Consider the following 13,126-nt stretch of genomic DNA (forward strand, 5'->3'; position numbering starts at 1 on the left):
GCCATGTTAACAGTTCAGTCAGGGCCAGATGCATGTTTGCAGTTTCAGTTCAGGGCCAGATGCATGTTTAGTTCAGTCAGGGCCAGATGATGTTTCAGTTCAGTCAGGGCCAGATGATGTTTGCAGTTCAGTCAGGGCCAGATGTATGTTTGCAGTTCAGTCAGGGCCAGATGTATGTTTTGCAGTTCAGTCAGGGCCAGATGTATGTTTGCAGTTCAGTCAGGGCCAGATGTATGTTTGCAGTTCAGTCAGGCCAGATGTATGTTTGCAGTTCAGTCAGGGCCAGATGTATGTTTGCAGTTCAGTCAGGGCCAGATGTATGTTTGCAGTTCAGTCAGGGCCAGATGCATGTTTGCAGTTCAGTCAGGGCCAGATGCATGTTTTTGCAGTTCAGTCAGGGCCAGATGTATGTTTGCAGTTCAGTCAGGGCCAGATGCATGTTTGCAGTTCAGTCAGGGCCAGATGCATGTTTGCAGTTCATCAGGGCCAGAGTATGTTTGCAGTTCAGTCAGGGCCAGATGCATGTTTGCAGTTCAGTCAGGGCCAGATGCATGTTTACAGTTCAGTCAGCAGGGCCAGTGTATGTTTGCAGTTCAGTCAGGGCCAGATGCAGGTTTGCAGTTCAGTCAGGGCCAGATGAATGTTTACAGTTCAGTCAGGGCCAGATGATGTTTGCAGTTCAGTCAGGGCCAGATGTATGTTGCAGTTCAGTCAGGGCCAGATGTATGTTTGCAGTTCAGTCAGGGCCAGATGAATGTTTGCAGTTCAGTCAGGGCCAGATGTATGTTTGCAGTTCAGTCAGGGCCAGATGTATGTTTGCAGTTCAGTCAGGGCCAGATGAAGTTGCAGTTCAGTCACGGGCCAGATGTATGTTTGCAGTTCAGTCAGGGCCAGATGCATGTTTACAGTTCAGTCAGGGCCAGATGCATGTTTACAGTTCAGTCAGGGCCAGATGAATGTTTGCAGTTCAGTCAGGGCCAGATGTATGTTTGCAGTTCAGTCAGGGCCAGATGTATGTTTTGCAGTTCAGTCAGGGCCAGATGTATGTTTACAGTTCAGTCAGGGCCAGATGCATGTTTGCAGTTCAGTCAGGGCCAGATGCATGTTTGCAGTTCAGTCAGGGCCAGATGTATGTTTACAGTTCAGTCAGGGCCAGATGCATGTTTGCAGTTCAGTCAGGGCCAGATGAATGTTTTACAGTCAGTATGTTTGCAGTTCAGTCAGGGCCAGATGTATGTTTGCAGTTCAGTCAGGGTCAGATGAATGTTTACAGTTCAGTCAGGGCCAGATGAATGTTTACAGTTCAGTCAGGGCCAGATGAATGTTTGCAGCTCAGTCAGGGCCAGATGTATGTTTGCAGTTCAGTCAGGGCCAGATGAATGTGTTGTATGTGTGTATTAATGGCTGGTAATGCCTCTATTGTACACAGAGAGCTTAAACAGGTATTTAAAGGACTTAAGAGTCATCACAGTATCCTAACCAGGGCACTTTACACAGATTTTTTGGCTTTTAAGGTGGAACTTTTGACAATAATGAGATAGTGTTTGACAACATACGTGCCAATAGGCCTTATTGCCAACCCTCTGATCCAAACTAGGTGCCAATTAACTGTGGATTACGATTAGCCCAGGCAATGGGTCAGTGCTAACGTAACTATTTCAACACACAGTCAGTCACACACAGACACGCACAGAGACTCCACACTACATAAACCTTGCCATTGAAACCAGCTTTTCACATATCTGTACTGGAGTGAGAGGCAGGACAGTGTGAAAGAGAGAAAGAGGGATGTAAAGGAAATAAACAATTAAACTAAACACACGTGTACTTACAAATGCAGCCCCCCCCACAGCCAAATGCATACTAATCAAAACTGTAACAATAATTATTAATCACATAAAAGAACAAAGCTTAAAAGACAGTTAATTGAATAACACAACTTAAAATAAAATAAACTGTAAATAAAATAAAGTCAATGGGCAAAACCTCCCCACACGACACTTGATGTCAAACTTTCAAAAAAAGAAGCAAGGTTACATGACCTATTAGAATGTCATATCAACAATAAACACACAAACAAAACATGTTCAGTGACACAGACACACAAGTTCAGTTTAGGTTGGGAGTGAGCACCCAAAACCAACCCGCAATAAAAAATAAAAATAAAAAATAATATTTTTTTTAAGAGGTAAAAATACCAGGAATTCTGAAAAAAATCGGTTTGATTTAGGAAATCTGTTCCAAAATATTCCCACAAATAAAAAAGACATACGTGATAGTGTCTCAATGTAATCAAATACAATCTCTTCTGGTGTCAATGTGTACAGTGAATACAGTAGGAGCTTATTCATTTGTGAATATCATTTAACTATGTGGGGTCATGTCTGTATCAGTAGTAGTTAGAAGTAATAATGAAAACCAATGCCATTTATAAAGAGAGTTCAAATTATCCAGACAGAACCCCATCATGGTCGGCACCGAACTCACCCAGCCACCCATAGGAATACATTGAAACACTCTGTTACGCTTGAAGGGTGGGGCTTACCTGTTGATGAGGACACTGAGGAGGAGGAGCCTCTTAGGGTGGGGGCGGGGCCGAACGGATCCAGTGAGAGAAGGTCATTATTGAGAGCAGGTCTACTGCTGAGAGAGAGAGAGGAGGGATGGATAGAGAAAGTGATGTGGAAATGAGAGCAATTACTAAACAGTGAGAGTAGGGCAATCAAGGGTGTGTATCAACTGTTTGAGCCAATTAGTATCTGTAAAAGTTAGGAGAATCTTTATCCTGTACTTACTCATTGAAATATGTTGACATCCTGGCCTTTCCCAACTCATCACCTGGTTGAGAAGAGAACATACAAATAACAACCTTAACCTCAGCACACACAAGGTTACTAGGTGCAGGGAACACCCTGCCCCACACACCCCCACCCAGACAGGCGTTTAAAACACACCCTGTAGGGAGCAAGAGAGCCCATGCTACAGGATAGGGCTGCAGTGCTCTCTGTGTGGCTCACACTAGTGTGTTCATGTGTTATTTGTACAGTAGCAGAGGTTCCCCACCAGCAAGATATTCCTCTATTGGTCCCAAATGTAACAATTTTATTTTCAGATCTACATCAAACTACGTAGCTCCTTGCGACTGTGGCAAACAGATAGTGTTAGAAAAGTTGTTAAATGTCGAAGATGATCGTTTGAAGCATTGCTTTATTAGCTAGCATGTTCGTTTGTGTTAGCTTTAGCTGTAGAGTACAGTATTAGCCACAGGGTGGGGGGAGCTGAGGTGGGGGTGTGGAGGTCTACTTGGCATGGCATGTTTGGTGGGTGTGGTGGTGGTTTGAGGGGAGGCAGACTGACTAGAGAGGTACGTATAGTACTCACCTAGCACCTGAGAGCCTATCGCTGAGTGGGGATGCATTCCTGACAGCCCTGAGCATGTTTAAAACACATGGCTATCAATCTCTTAACTCTCCCAAATATACATAGTATCAGCCTTAAACTCTATCAAAAAGTTGCATTATCAGTCTTAGTGCTACCAAATTGATAAAATACTTTAAAACTATAACTTGATATGATGGTAATATGAATATCAAAGGATAATAAAGTGATGTTATTAAAACTGTGTATAATGCTACTTAATATATTTGTGATATATTTATTTCTTCATGGTTTACTTGCCAACATCCACTAATAGTTCACAGTTTGAGACAGTTACGTGACTTGTTGCATTCCTTTATAGACAACTAATTCATTTGTTCAAGCACTAATTTGTCCAAGCAGAAAATCAAACATAGCACAATATACAAATTGTAGCCAAAAACTCAGGAGGAAAAATATAATTTCTGACATGCAAAATAAAAACAAGCAATTAAGCAATCAATCTTACTCATAGCTTAGAGGGGGAACAGGAGTCCTCTCTCAAATACACACATATAAAAAACAAACTAAGTTTACTTTAACTGGGGATATGTTGGTTTTGGCGAGGTTGCTAGGATTTTTTTTTTTTTAAAGAACGACCTGGGGCAAGAAAAATGAAGTTAAAATGTCAAAAATGGTCGCAGCCATCACACAGAGGGGGAGAAGGGTCAAATAAAATACTCACTGGATTGGTTCCTTGGCATCTGACCCTGAGAATATAAACACACATGAATTAACTACAGCTAGGATAAGACACACACACAGAACTTCAGCCCTCATCCTCCACAAAAACACTCTAGCAATCCCAAAACATACTTTACAAAGACAAACTGAATATCAGAGAAAAGTACATTTGAAGTAAATGTACATAAAACATGGTTGTATCTGGAATGTTCTTGTCAGTACTTAGATGTCTTTATTATAACAGACAGTAGGTGATTTGGCATAGGTCCTAGATGGAACCAATCTTCAGTAGCGCAGGGTCAATTCACTTCTGCCTGGACACAGTATCTCCAACTACACGTATTTAAGATGACAGCTCAACGTTCCTCAATGTGTTACTCTTTCAGAATCAACACTTGCGTAATAACTTACTTCCTGAATAACACTTTCTAAAAACAGAGATATGCACAATACAGGCTCTATTTATCAGGTGGCGGTACGGTACTCACAATACCAAAAAACTGCCCCGAACTAAAATATAATTGATACATGGAAATGTTGAAAAGCGTATTATTAACTATTCCCTGAGGAGAGGCTTTTTCCACATCAGTTTTAAAGAGACAGTAAATCACAGGATTAAGCTTCTCAGACACATACCAGACATTAAACCTAGGGTGAAAAATGCAGCTGCACCGAACAGACAGGACACAGTATCTAACCCCGCACTGCCATCAATCAGGTATGAGAGAGAGAGGTGAGAAGAGAGGGAGAGAGATATTCAAACACTAACAGAGGCAACCAACAGAAGATCTGATGTACTTCTGTGTGACCCAATGGAAACTAAGACCATCAATTCCAATAAAGCCTTTATTGGCAGACTGAAAGAGGAGAAAGAAGGAGAAGAGGAACAGAAGGGCTTTAGAGGGAGGCAGCTAAAGCGTCAAAGTGCCGTGAGGCCTGGGTTTAGTCCCACAGGCACTAAGCAGCAAATGGGTTCAATTACAGCTGTATCCCGCCACACACACACTACAGATCTCCACACACAGTCACACATAAACCATTCCGGCTTCCACTGCTGTTTCAATACAGGAACAAACAGCACAGAAGGGAACTGAGAAGGAGAAAGACTAATGGCAAGAAATTGATGCAACGTTCATTATCGCCTAGATTTTTTAACTATGGAACATTTAGCGCAGAACATTTCTGTCAATATTAAGGTGGAAAGAATTCTACAGATTTGAAGGAGGGAGCAATAAAAGAAAACGGAGAGAATATTCCGGTACTTAGGTGAAAGTCCAAACAGAAAAAAAGACAGACAGTAGGTTGCTACTATTTGTCGTTGGACTGAGAAAATCTTTTAAATGTTAAGTCCTGCGGTCGAGCAAAAACTAATTTGCAATGAACCAAATCCGAATTTCAGGCCTTGGAAAAGCCAGAGAATGTTTTTCCTCAAGAAACTTCTTAATGCTTCAAAAATAACAAAGAAATTCTCCATAAACGAAGGAATTCTCGCCAAAGTTGATTCATTCCATTTAAAACAAAAAGTTAGCAGAATCATGCCTATTTAAAACATATCGGAAAAAAACATTTCTAAACACTGTCAAATGTAATGGTCGACTAACCACCATAAAGAATCACATACAAGTAATGTTTGTAGCAGCAAAATGCCCCTAATAAAACAAGAGTAAATACCAATAGAGAGATAGAGAGAGCATGGTAGACCGAGGGGAGAGAGGGTCAATGAGAAAACGATAGAGATTCCGTGACAGTCGTTTAGAGTGGTAGGACTCCTCTAGCGGAAATGGGGGAGCTCACAACCTCCTTCTGAAGCAGCACACGGAGTGTTCACACACACTACTGTTTTAAAGTTTAATGGCAGGCGCTATTTCCACCCTGAGCAGGCAGACCGAGAGCGCGGCTCAGAGATTTAGAGATGATATGGCCAGTCAGTCAGTCAAAGTTGAATGGAGAGGTCAACTCCAGGCCTAAAGGTCAAAGGTCAGGCCAGGCTCTGCGTGCTGGGGAGCTCTGACAGTCTCTGCATGCCATCTCATCCCATTACGTGACAGCAGGGTGAAGTGGTGTGTGTACTGACTCTGCTGTACAATTAGTTGCATGGTGTTACAGCAGTGGTACCACTGCTTTAAAAAAGACTGTTCAGAACTTAGAGACAAGGCCATTCCACCTGTGCCATTCAACCGTTGTGTTAAAGTACAGCAAGAAAGAAAACAAGTGACCAAAACTGAAGACTATTTGTGATACATTTTTACCCTACCGGTCAAACACAGAAAAACAAATACAAAATGATGTTTGAATTATGACTCATGCATGGAGATTTCAATTTGAAATAAAAACTCCCAACTGAACTTTCTGAATGAGCTCAGTCACTCCTACTGTCCACAGTGACTCATCTTAGACAGCTGAGAGAATGATTCAAACAGGCAAAAGAACAGAATAAGACAAAAAAGACTTTCAAATATGTATGATACTGTCTAATGATTCTGGCAGAAGGCTTTATGACTAAGTACCCATTCCCAAATCTTACAGTGGAAATTCAATGTACTATTGCCCTCTAGTGTTAGAGAGGAGATGGGACAGACTGACGGGGAACTGCCCCTCAGACAGAGGAGACTAAGGTTAGTGAATAGGTGCAGCTGTAGTGTAGAGAGGAAACAGACAGAATACATCAGAATGTATTTCTGCATGCTTAGAGGTGTATTTCAGTGGCAACGGTAGTGATGTGCAACGTTCTATATTCATGTTGTAGGATAGAGGATTTGACCCTTATCCAAGTGTGTATCCAATACACAAGTGTGGAGGTGAGGAATTATTGTTAAATTGATCAGACAGTTTTGTGTGTCTGTCTACTCTCCAATGCGTGTTTGGAATCTCTGGCAATCTGACAGAATTGTGGAGCAACAGGTTTCTATCAAATGAAGTGGTACTGAGTTGATGTACCGAGGTTGGTGGCGATAGGCTGATGTTTCCAATGGAGGCCTTGAGTTGGTCGATGGTGGCTTGGCTTTGTTGCGTCCTGTTGTTGGGCGCCACCGGCTTGATTTCCACGCGGAACTTCCTGGGTTCATCCTCATCCTCCGAGTCACTCGACGAATAGAACGAGTTCTCTTTGGCATGTGGAACACGAATGAAGGAAGCGGAACGGATCATAACACCACGCCAGATTAGTGGCTATACAGTGTGGCAATATGGTAACACAAGGCCAACAGAGGACATCACAATGAATCCTAGCAGATGAAGGAATGATAAGAAGAGTTTGAAGACAAAGTGTTGGAAGGTTAACAGTGTAAAAGTGTGAGTATTGAGGAAGGATATCATTTTGGTTGCGGTCTTCCGGTCTGATGCAGAAGCCATCTTCATCAACCGTGGGGACATTCTAGAACAAACACAACAACAGTAATGCATCACTTAGTAATGCACTTAAGCATTTCCTGCTGTGTGTGTGTGTGTGTGTGTGTGTGTGTGTGTGTGTGTGTGTGTGAGACTCACAGCGTTTTGGAAGTCTATGGTGCCATAGTATCCAGGAGGAACTCCATTGGTATTGTTCTACAGCCCAGAGTAGAGACAGAGACAAAAAGACAGAGACAGAGAGAGAGAGAGAGAGACACAGAGAGAGAGAAGAGAGAGAGAGAGAGAGAGACACAGAAGAGAGAGACAGAGAGAGAGAGCGAGAGGAACAGAGAGAGAGAGAGAGAGAGACAGCATAGAGAGAGAGAAGAGAAGAGAGAGAGAGAGAGCAGAGAGAGAGAGAGAGAGAGAGACAAGAGCAGAGAGAGAGAGAGGAGAGACGAGAGAGCAGAGAGCGACAGAGACAGAGAGAGGAACAGAGAGAGAGAGAGAGAGACAAGAAGAGGAGAGAGGACAGAGACAGAGAGAGAGAGAGAGAGAGAGACAGAGAGAGAGAGAGAAGACAGAGAGAGAGAGAGAGAGAGAGAGAGACAGAGACAGAGACAGAGAGAGAGAGAGAACAGAGACAGAGAGAGAGAAGAGAGACAGAGAGAGAGAGAGAGAGACAGAGACCGAGAGAGAGAGCGAGACAGAGAGAGACAGAGAGAGAGAGAGAGAGAGACAGAGACAGAGAGACAGAGAGACAGAGAGAACAGAGAGACAGAGAGACACAGAGACACAGAGACACAGAGACAGAGAGACAGAGAGACAGAGAGACAGAGAGACAGAGAGACACAGAGACACAGAGAGACAGAGAGACAGAGACACAGAGACACAGAGACACAGAGACAGAGAGACAGAGAGACAGAGAGACAGAGAGACAGAGAGACACAGAGACAGAGAGACAGAGAGACAGAGAGAGCAGAGAGACACAGAGACAGAGAGACAGAGAGACAGAGAGACAGAGAGACAGAGAGACAGAGAGACAGAGAGACAGAGAGACAGAGAGCCAGAGAGACAGAGAAGAAGAAGAGCAAGCGACACAGAGACACAGAGACACAGAGAGACAGAGAGACAGAGAGACGAGCACAGAGAGACAGAGAGACAGAGAGACAGAGAGAACAGAGAGACAGAGAGACAGAGAACACAGAGCACAGAGACACAGAGACAAGAGACACAGAGACACAGAGACACAGAGACACAGACACACAGGACACAGAGACACAGAGACACAGAGAACAGAAGACACAGACACACAGAGACACAGAGACAACAGAGACACACAGAGACAGAACAGACAGACAGACAGACCGAGCAGACACGAACACGAGACAGACAGAAGCAAGACAGACAGACCAGACAGAGAGAGACAGAAGAGACAGAGAGAGAAGAACAGAGAGAGGACAGAGAGAGAGAGACAGAGCAGAGAAAGACAGAGAGAAGAGACAGAGAGAGAGAGACAGAGAAGAGAAAGACAGAGAGAAGGAGACAGAGAGAGAGCAGAGAGAGAGACAGACAAGACAGAGAAGAGAGACAGAGAGAGAGACAGAGAGAACAGAGAGAGAGACAGAGAGAGAAAGACAGAGAGACAGAGAGAGAGACAGACAGAGAGAGAGACAGAGAGAGAAGACAGAGAGAGAAAGAGCAGAGAAGAGAAGACGAGAGAGAGAGAGAGCAGAGAGAGAGACAGAGAGAGAGAGACAGAGAGAGAAGAGACAGAGGAAAGACAGAGAGAGAGAGACAGAGAGAGAGACAGAGAGGAACAGACAGAGAGAAAGACAGAGAGAGACAGAGAGAGAGAGAGCAAGAGACAGAGAGAGAGACAGAAGAGAGAGAAGAAGAGAGAGAGAGACAGAGGAGAGAGAACAGAGGAGAAGAGCAGAAGACAGAGAGAGAAGCAGAGAGAACAGAGAGAGAGAGAGAGACAGAGACAGAGAGAGAGAGACAGAGAAAAGACAGAGAGACAGAGACAGAGAGACAGAGGACAGAGAGAGAGACAGAGACAGAACAGACAGAGAGACAGAGACAGAAAAGACAGAGAGAACAGACAAGAGAGACAGAGAGAGAGACAGAGAGAGACACAGAGAGAGAGACAGGAGAGGAGACAGAGAGGAACGACAGAGAGAAAGACAGCAGAGAGACAGAGAGAGAGACAGAGAGAGAGCAGAGAGAGAGACAGAGAGAGAGACAGAGACAGAGAGACAGAGAGACAGAGAGAGACACAGACAGAGAGACACGAGAGAGAAGAGAGCAGAGAGACAGAGAGAGAAAGACAGAGAGACAGAGAGACGAGAAGACAGAGAGACAGACAGAGAGACAAGAGACAGACAGAGACAGCGAGACACAGAAGACAGAGAGACAGAGAGACAGAGAGCAACAGAGACGACAGAGACGACAGAGAGACAGAGCAGACAGAGAGACACAGAGACACAGGAACACAGACACACAGAGACACAGAGACAACAGAGACACAGAGAGACACAACAGAGACAGACAGACAGACAGACGACGACAGACAGACAGACAGACAGACAGACAGACGAGGAGACAGACAGAGACGAGAGAGAAAGACAGAGAGAGAGACAGAGAGAGAGAGACAGAGAGAGAAAGACAGAGAGAGAAGACAGAGAGACGAGAGACAGAGAGAGAAAGACAGAGAGAAAGACAGAGAGAGAGACAGAGAGAGAGACAGAAAGACAGAGAAGAGAGCGAGAGAGAGACAGAAGACAGAGAGAGAGAGAGAGAGAAATGACAGCGAGACAGAGAGAGAAAGACAGAAGAGCAGAGGAAGAGAGAGAGACAGAGAGAGAAAGACAGAGAGAGAGACAGAGAGAGAGAGACAGAGAGAGAGAGAGAGAGAAAGAACAGAGAGAAAAGACAGAGGAAAGACAGAGAGAGAGAGAACAGAGAGACGACAGAGAGAAAGACAAGAAGAGAGAGACAGAGAGAGAGAGAAAAGACAGAGGAGAGACAGAAGAGAGACAGAAAGACAGAGAGAGAGAAGAGAGAGAAGAGAACAGAGAGAGAAAGACAGAGAGAGAGAGAAGAACAGAGAAAGAAACAGCGAGAGAAAGACAGAGAGACAGAGAGACGAGAGAAAGACAGAGAGACAGAGAGACAGAAGACAGAGAAAGACAGAGAGACAGAGAAAGACAGAGAGACAGAGAGAAGAGACAGAGACAGAGAAGACAGAGAGACAGAGACAGAAAAAGACAGAGAGACAGACAGAGAGAGACGAGAGAGAGACAGAGAGAGACACAGAGAGAGAGCAACGAGAGAGAAGAGAGGCGAGAGAAGAAAGACAAAGAGAAGAAACGAAGACCAAGAGAGAACGAGAAGGAACGAAAGCAGAGACCAGAGAGACCAAGAAAAGCAGAGAGAGACAGAGAGAAGAGACGACCAGAGAGACAGAGAGGAAAGAACAGAGAGACAGAGAGAGAAAGACAGAGAGACAGAGAGAGAAAGACAGAGAGACAGAGAGAGAAAGACAGAGAGACAGAGAGAGAAAGACAGAGAGAAAGACAGAGAGACAGAGAGAGAGACAGAGAGAGAGACAGACAGACAGACAGACAGAGAGAGAGACAGAGAGAGACAGAGACAGAGACAGAGACAGAGACAGAGACAGAGACAGAGACAGACAGACAGACAGACAGGAAACATGGCAGTTTAGATACCATACTGTTTTACTTTAATGAAGTGATTGAGACAATTCAGTCTTGCCATTATTACATCCGTATAACTGTCCAACTAATTCAATTATTATTTACAACAACTTGTACATGACAAAAATAATTGCAATACTATTGCATAATAATATTACAAAGTAATTCCAAATAAAATTGGGATTCACATTATAGTATTAAATTAATATGATTCAAATAAATTCAATTTGAGAGTATGTAACTGGGAATATACTCACAGCAGGTTCAACTTCTGTCGACTCCCTGAGACCCACCAAAAGAAGCAACGTTTACATTTCAGACTCATTTAATATTCTCGGAATTCAGGCCAATGATGCGGAATTAATATTTATCATCAAGACAAGCCGAATAAAATTAAACATGATTTATACTAATCTTGGATCATTTGAAACAGAATTTAGAGACTGTTCACTAAGCCATCTTAAATGAGTTCCAGGCAGTGGAAAGTAAAATCATTAAATTAACAGTTTATAAACTACTTACACATCCTATATAAATCAAGTTTAAAAGTAGAAGCTACTAACGTCGAGTCTGTGTCCTTGTTGTCTTTCCGGCGGCCTGGGATCGCAAATGTTTTCCTCTTTCTGGGTTTGGCTCCTAGTAACAAACCCAACAAGTATGTGAGAAATATCTGATAGATTTCTTCAATTTTATTAGACAAATATGACAACTCCAAACCAAAAAGAAAATTGGATAAATCAAATCCCTTTATGAAACACTCGTACTTCTTTAGATGTTCTGCAGCAGAGCTGGAGAAGTGGCCAGACAACTTAAAACATTTCGACTTAAAATGTACCCACACATTTAGGTGTGAAAAATATCAAGTCTGACTTTTACGAAATTTCACTGTTTTCTGTTTTTCATTGAGGGAATAAACTATAGAAAAGAAGGGCACAAGCACGGCGTGTGTGTGTGTGTGTGTGTGTGTGTGTGTGTGTGTGTGTGTGTGAGAGAGAGAGACTTACCTTCAGTGGCGATGGCAGTGTTGCATTCTTCAAAGTCAATAGGATCTGATAAGACAGAAAACACTCATTTAGGTTCATTTGGCATTTGCTGGCAGCGCCTTAAACGCATCACACACAACCCATCATCACACACAACCCATCATCACACACAACCCATCATCACACACAACCCATCATCACACACACACACAACCCATCATCACACACACACACACAACCCATCAATTTTTTTTTTTTTTTTTTCTTTTTTTTTTTTTTTTTTTTTTTTTTTTTTTCTTTTTTTTTTTTTTTTTTTTTTTTTTTTTTTTTTTTTTTTTACTCAGTGGTGTGTGTTGTGTGTGTGTGTGTGTTTTTACTAGTGTGTGTGTGTTTTTACTCAGTGTGTGTGTGTTTGTGTTGTGTTATGCTTACTCAGAAGTGTGTGTGTGGCCTTATGAGCCATTCTGTGTGTACTAAAGGGCAGGTCAGTGGGTTTCTGTCTGCCACTGGCATAGTTTGCCATGCCAGGTGCCATTTTAGTTGATATGGTTGTTTTAAGAGTGGTTTTGGTCCTCTGTTGTGCAGGTTTTACAGTAGGCCTTGTAGAACTTAAATTATGTCTTCGAGATCTGTGTCCTGTCCATGAGAAATGTGTGTGTGTGTAGAGAGTGAGAGAGAAAGTGACTGAGGAAATAGATGTGTGTGTGTGGAAGCATGCCTGTACGTGGTGGGGTGTGTGTGTGGAGGATGCTGTAGTGTGTGTATATATGTGTGTGTGTGTGTGAGCAAATCGCTGTGTGTGTGTACATGTGTGTGTGTGGTGTGTGTGGAGCATGCCTGTAGTGTGTGTTGTGTGTGTGTGCGTGTGTGGAGCATGCTGTAGTGTGTGCGTGTGTGTGGGAGCATGCTGTGTGTGTGTGTGGAGCAAGCTGTAGTGTGTGTGTGTGTTGGTGGAGCAGCTGTAGTGTGTGTGGTTTCAGCATGCTGTAGTGTGTG

General features: G+C 43.3%; 1 protein-coding gene across 6 annotated transcripts in view; it reads right to left on the reverse strand.

The window, feature by feature from the left end:
• Positions 1 to 13,126, reverse strand: part of LOC111961822 (F-BAR domain only protein 2) — an 83,353-nt gene that overhangs the window by 15,674 nt on the left and 54,553 nt on the right. For 3 of the 6 annotated variants that reach the window (XM_070442843.1, XM_070442841.1, XM_070442842.1), the window contains 10 exons: positions 12,152 to 12,196; positions 11,711 to 11,783; positions 11,405 to 11,429; positions 7,588 to 7,644; positions 7,412 to 7,474; positions 7,039 to 7,212; positions 4,103 to 4,127; positions 3,382 to 3,429; positions 2,796 to 2,838; positions 2,546 to 2,643 (listed from right to left, as the gene is read on the reverse strand). In XM_070442843.1, coding sequence (XP_070298944.1) covers positions 2,546 to 2,643; positions 2,796 to 2,838; positions 3,382 to 3,429; positions 4,103 to 4,127; positions 7,039 to 7,212; positions 7,412 to 7,474; positions 7,588 to 7,644; positions 11,405 to 11,429; positions 11,711 to 11,783; positions 12,152 to 12,196 — 651 coding nt within the window. Of the gene's footprint in view, positions 1 to 2,545; positions 2,644 to 2,795; positions 2,839 to 3,381; positions 3,430 to 4,102; positions 4,128 to 7,038; positions 7,215 to 7,411; positions 7,475 to 7,587; positions 7,645 to 11,404; positions 11,430 to 11,710; positions 11,784 to 12,151; positions 12,197 to 13,126 lie in introns of all 6 variants that reach the window. The other 3 variants (XM_023984377.1, XM_070442839.1, XM_070442840.1) reach the window with 3 other exon arrangements.

This window comes from Salvelinus sp. IW2-2015, linkage group LG4q.1:29, assembly GCF_002910315.2.
Source record: "Salvelinus sp. IW2-2015 linkage group LG4q.1:29, ASM291031v2, whole genome shotgun sequence".
NCBI lineage: Eukaryota > Metazoa > Chordata > Actinopteri > Salmoniformes > Salmonidae > Salvelinus > Salvelinus sp. IW2-2015.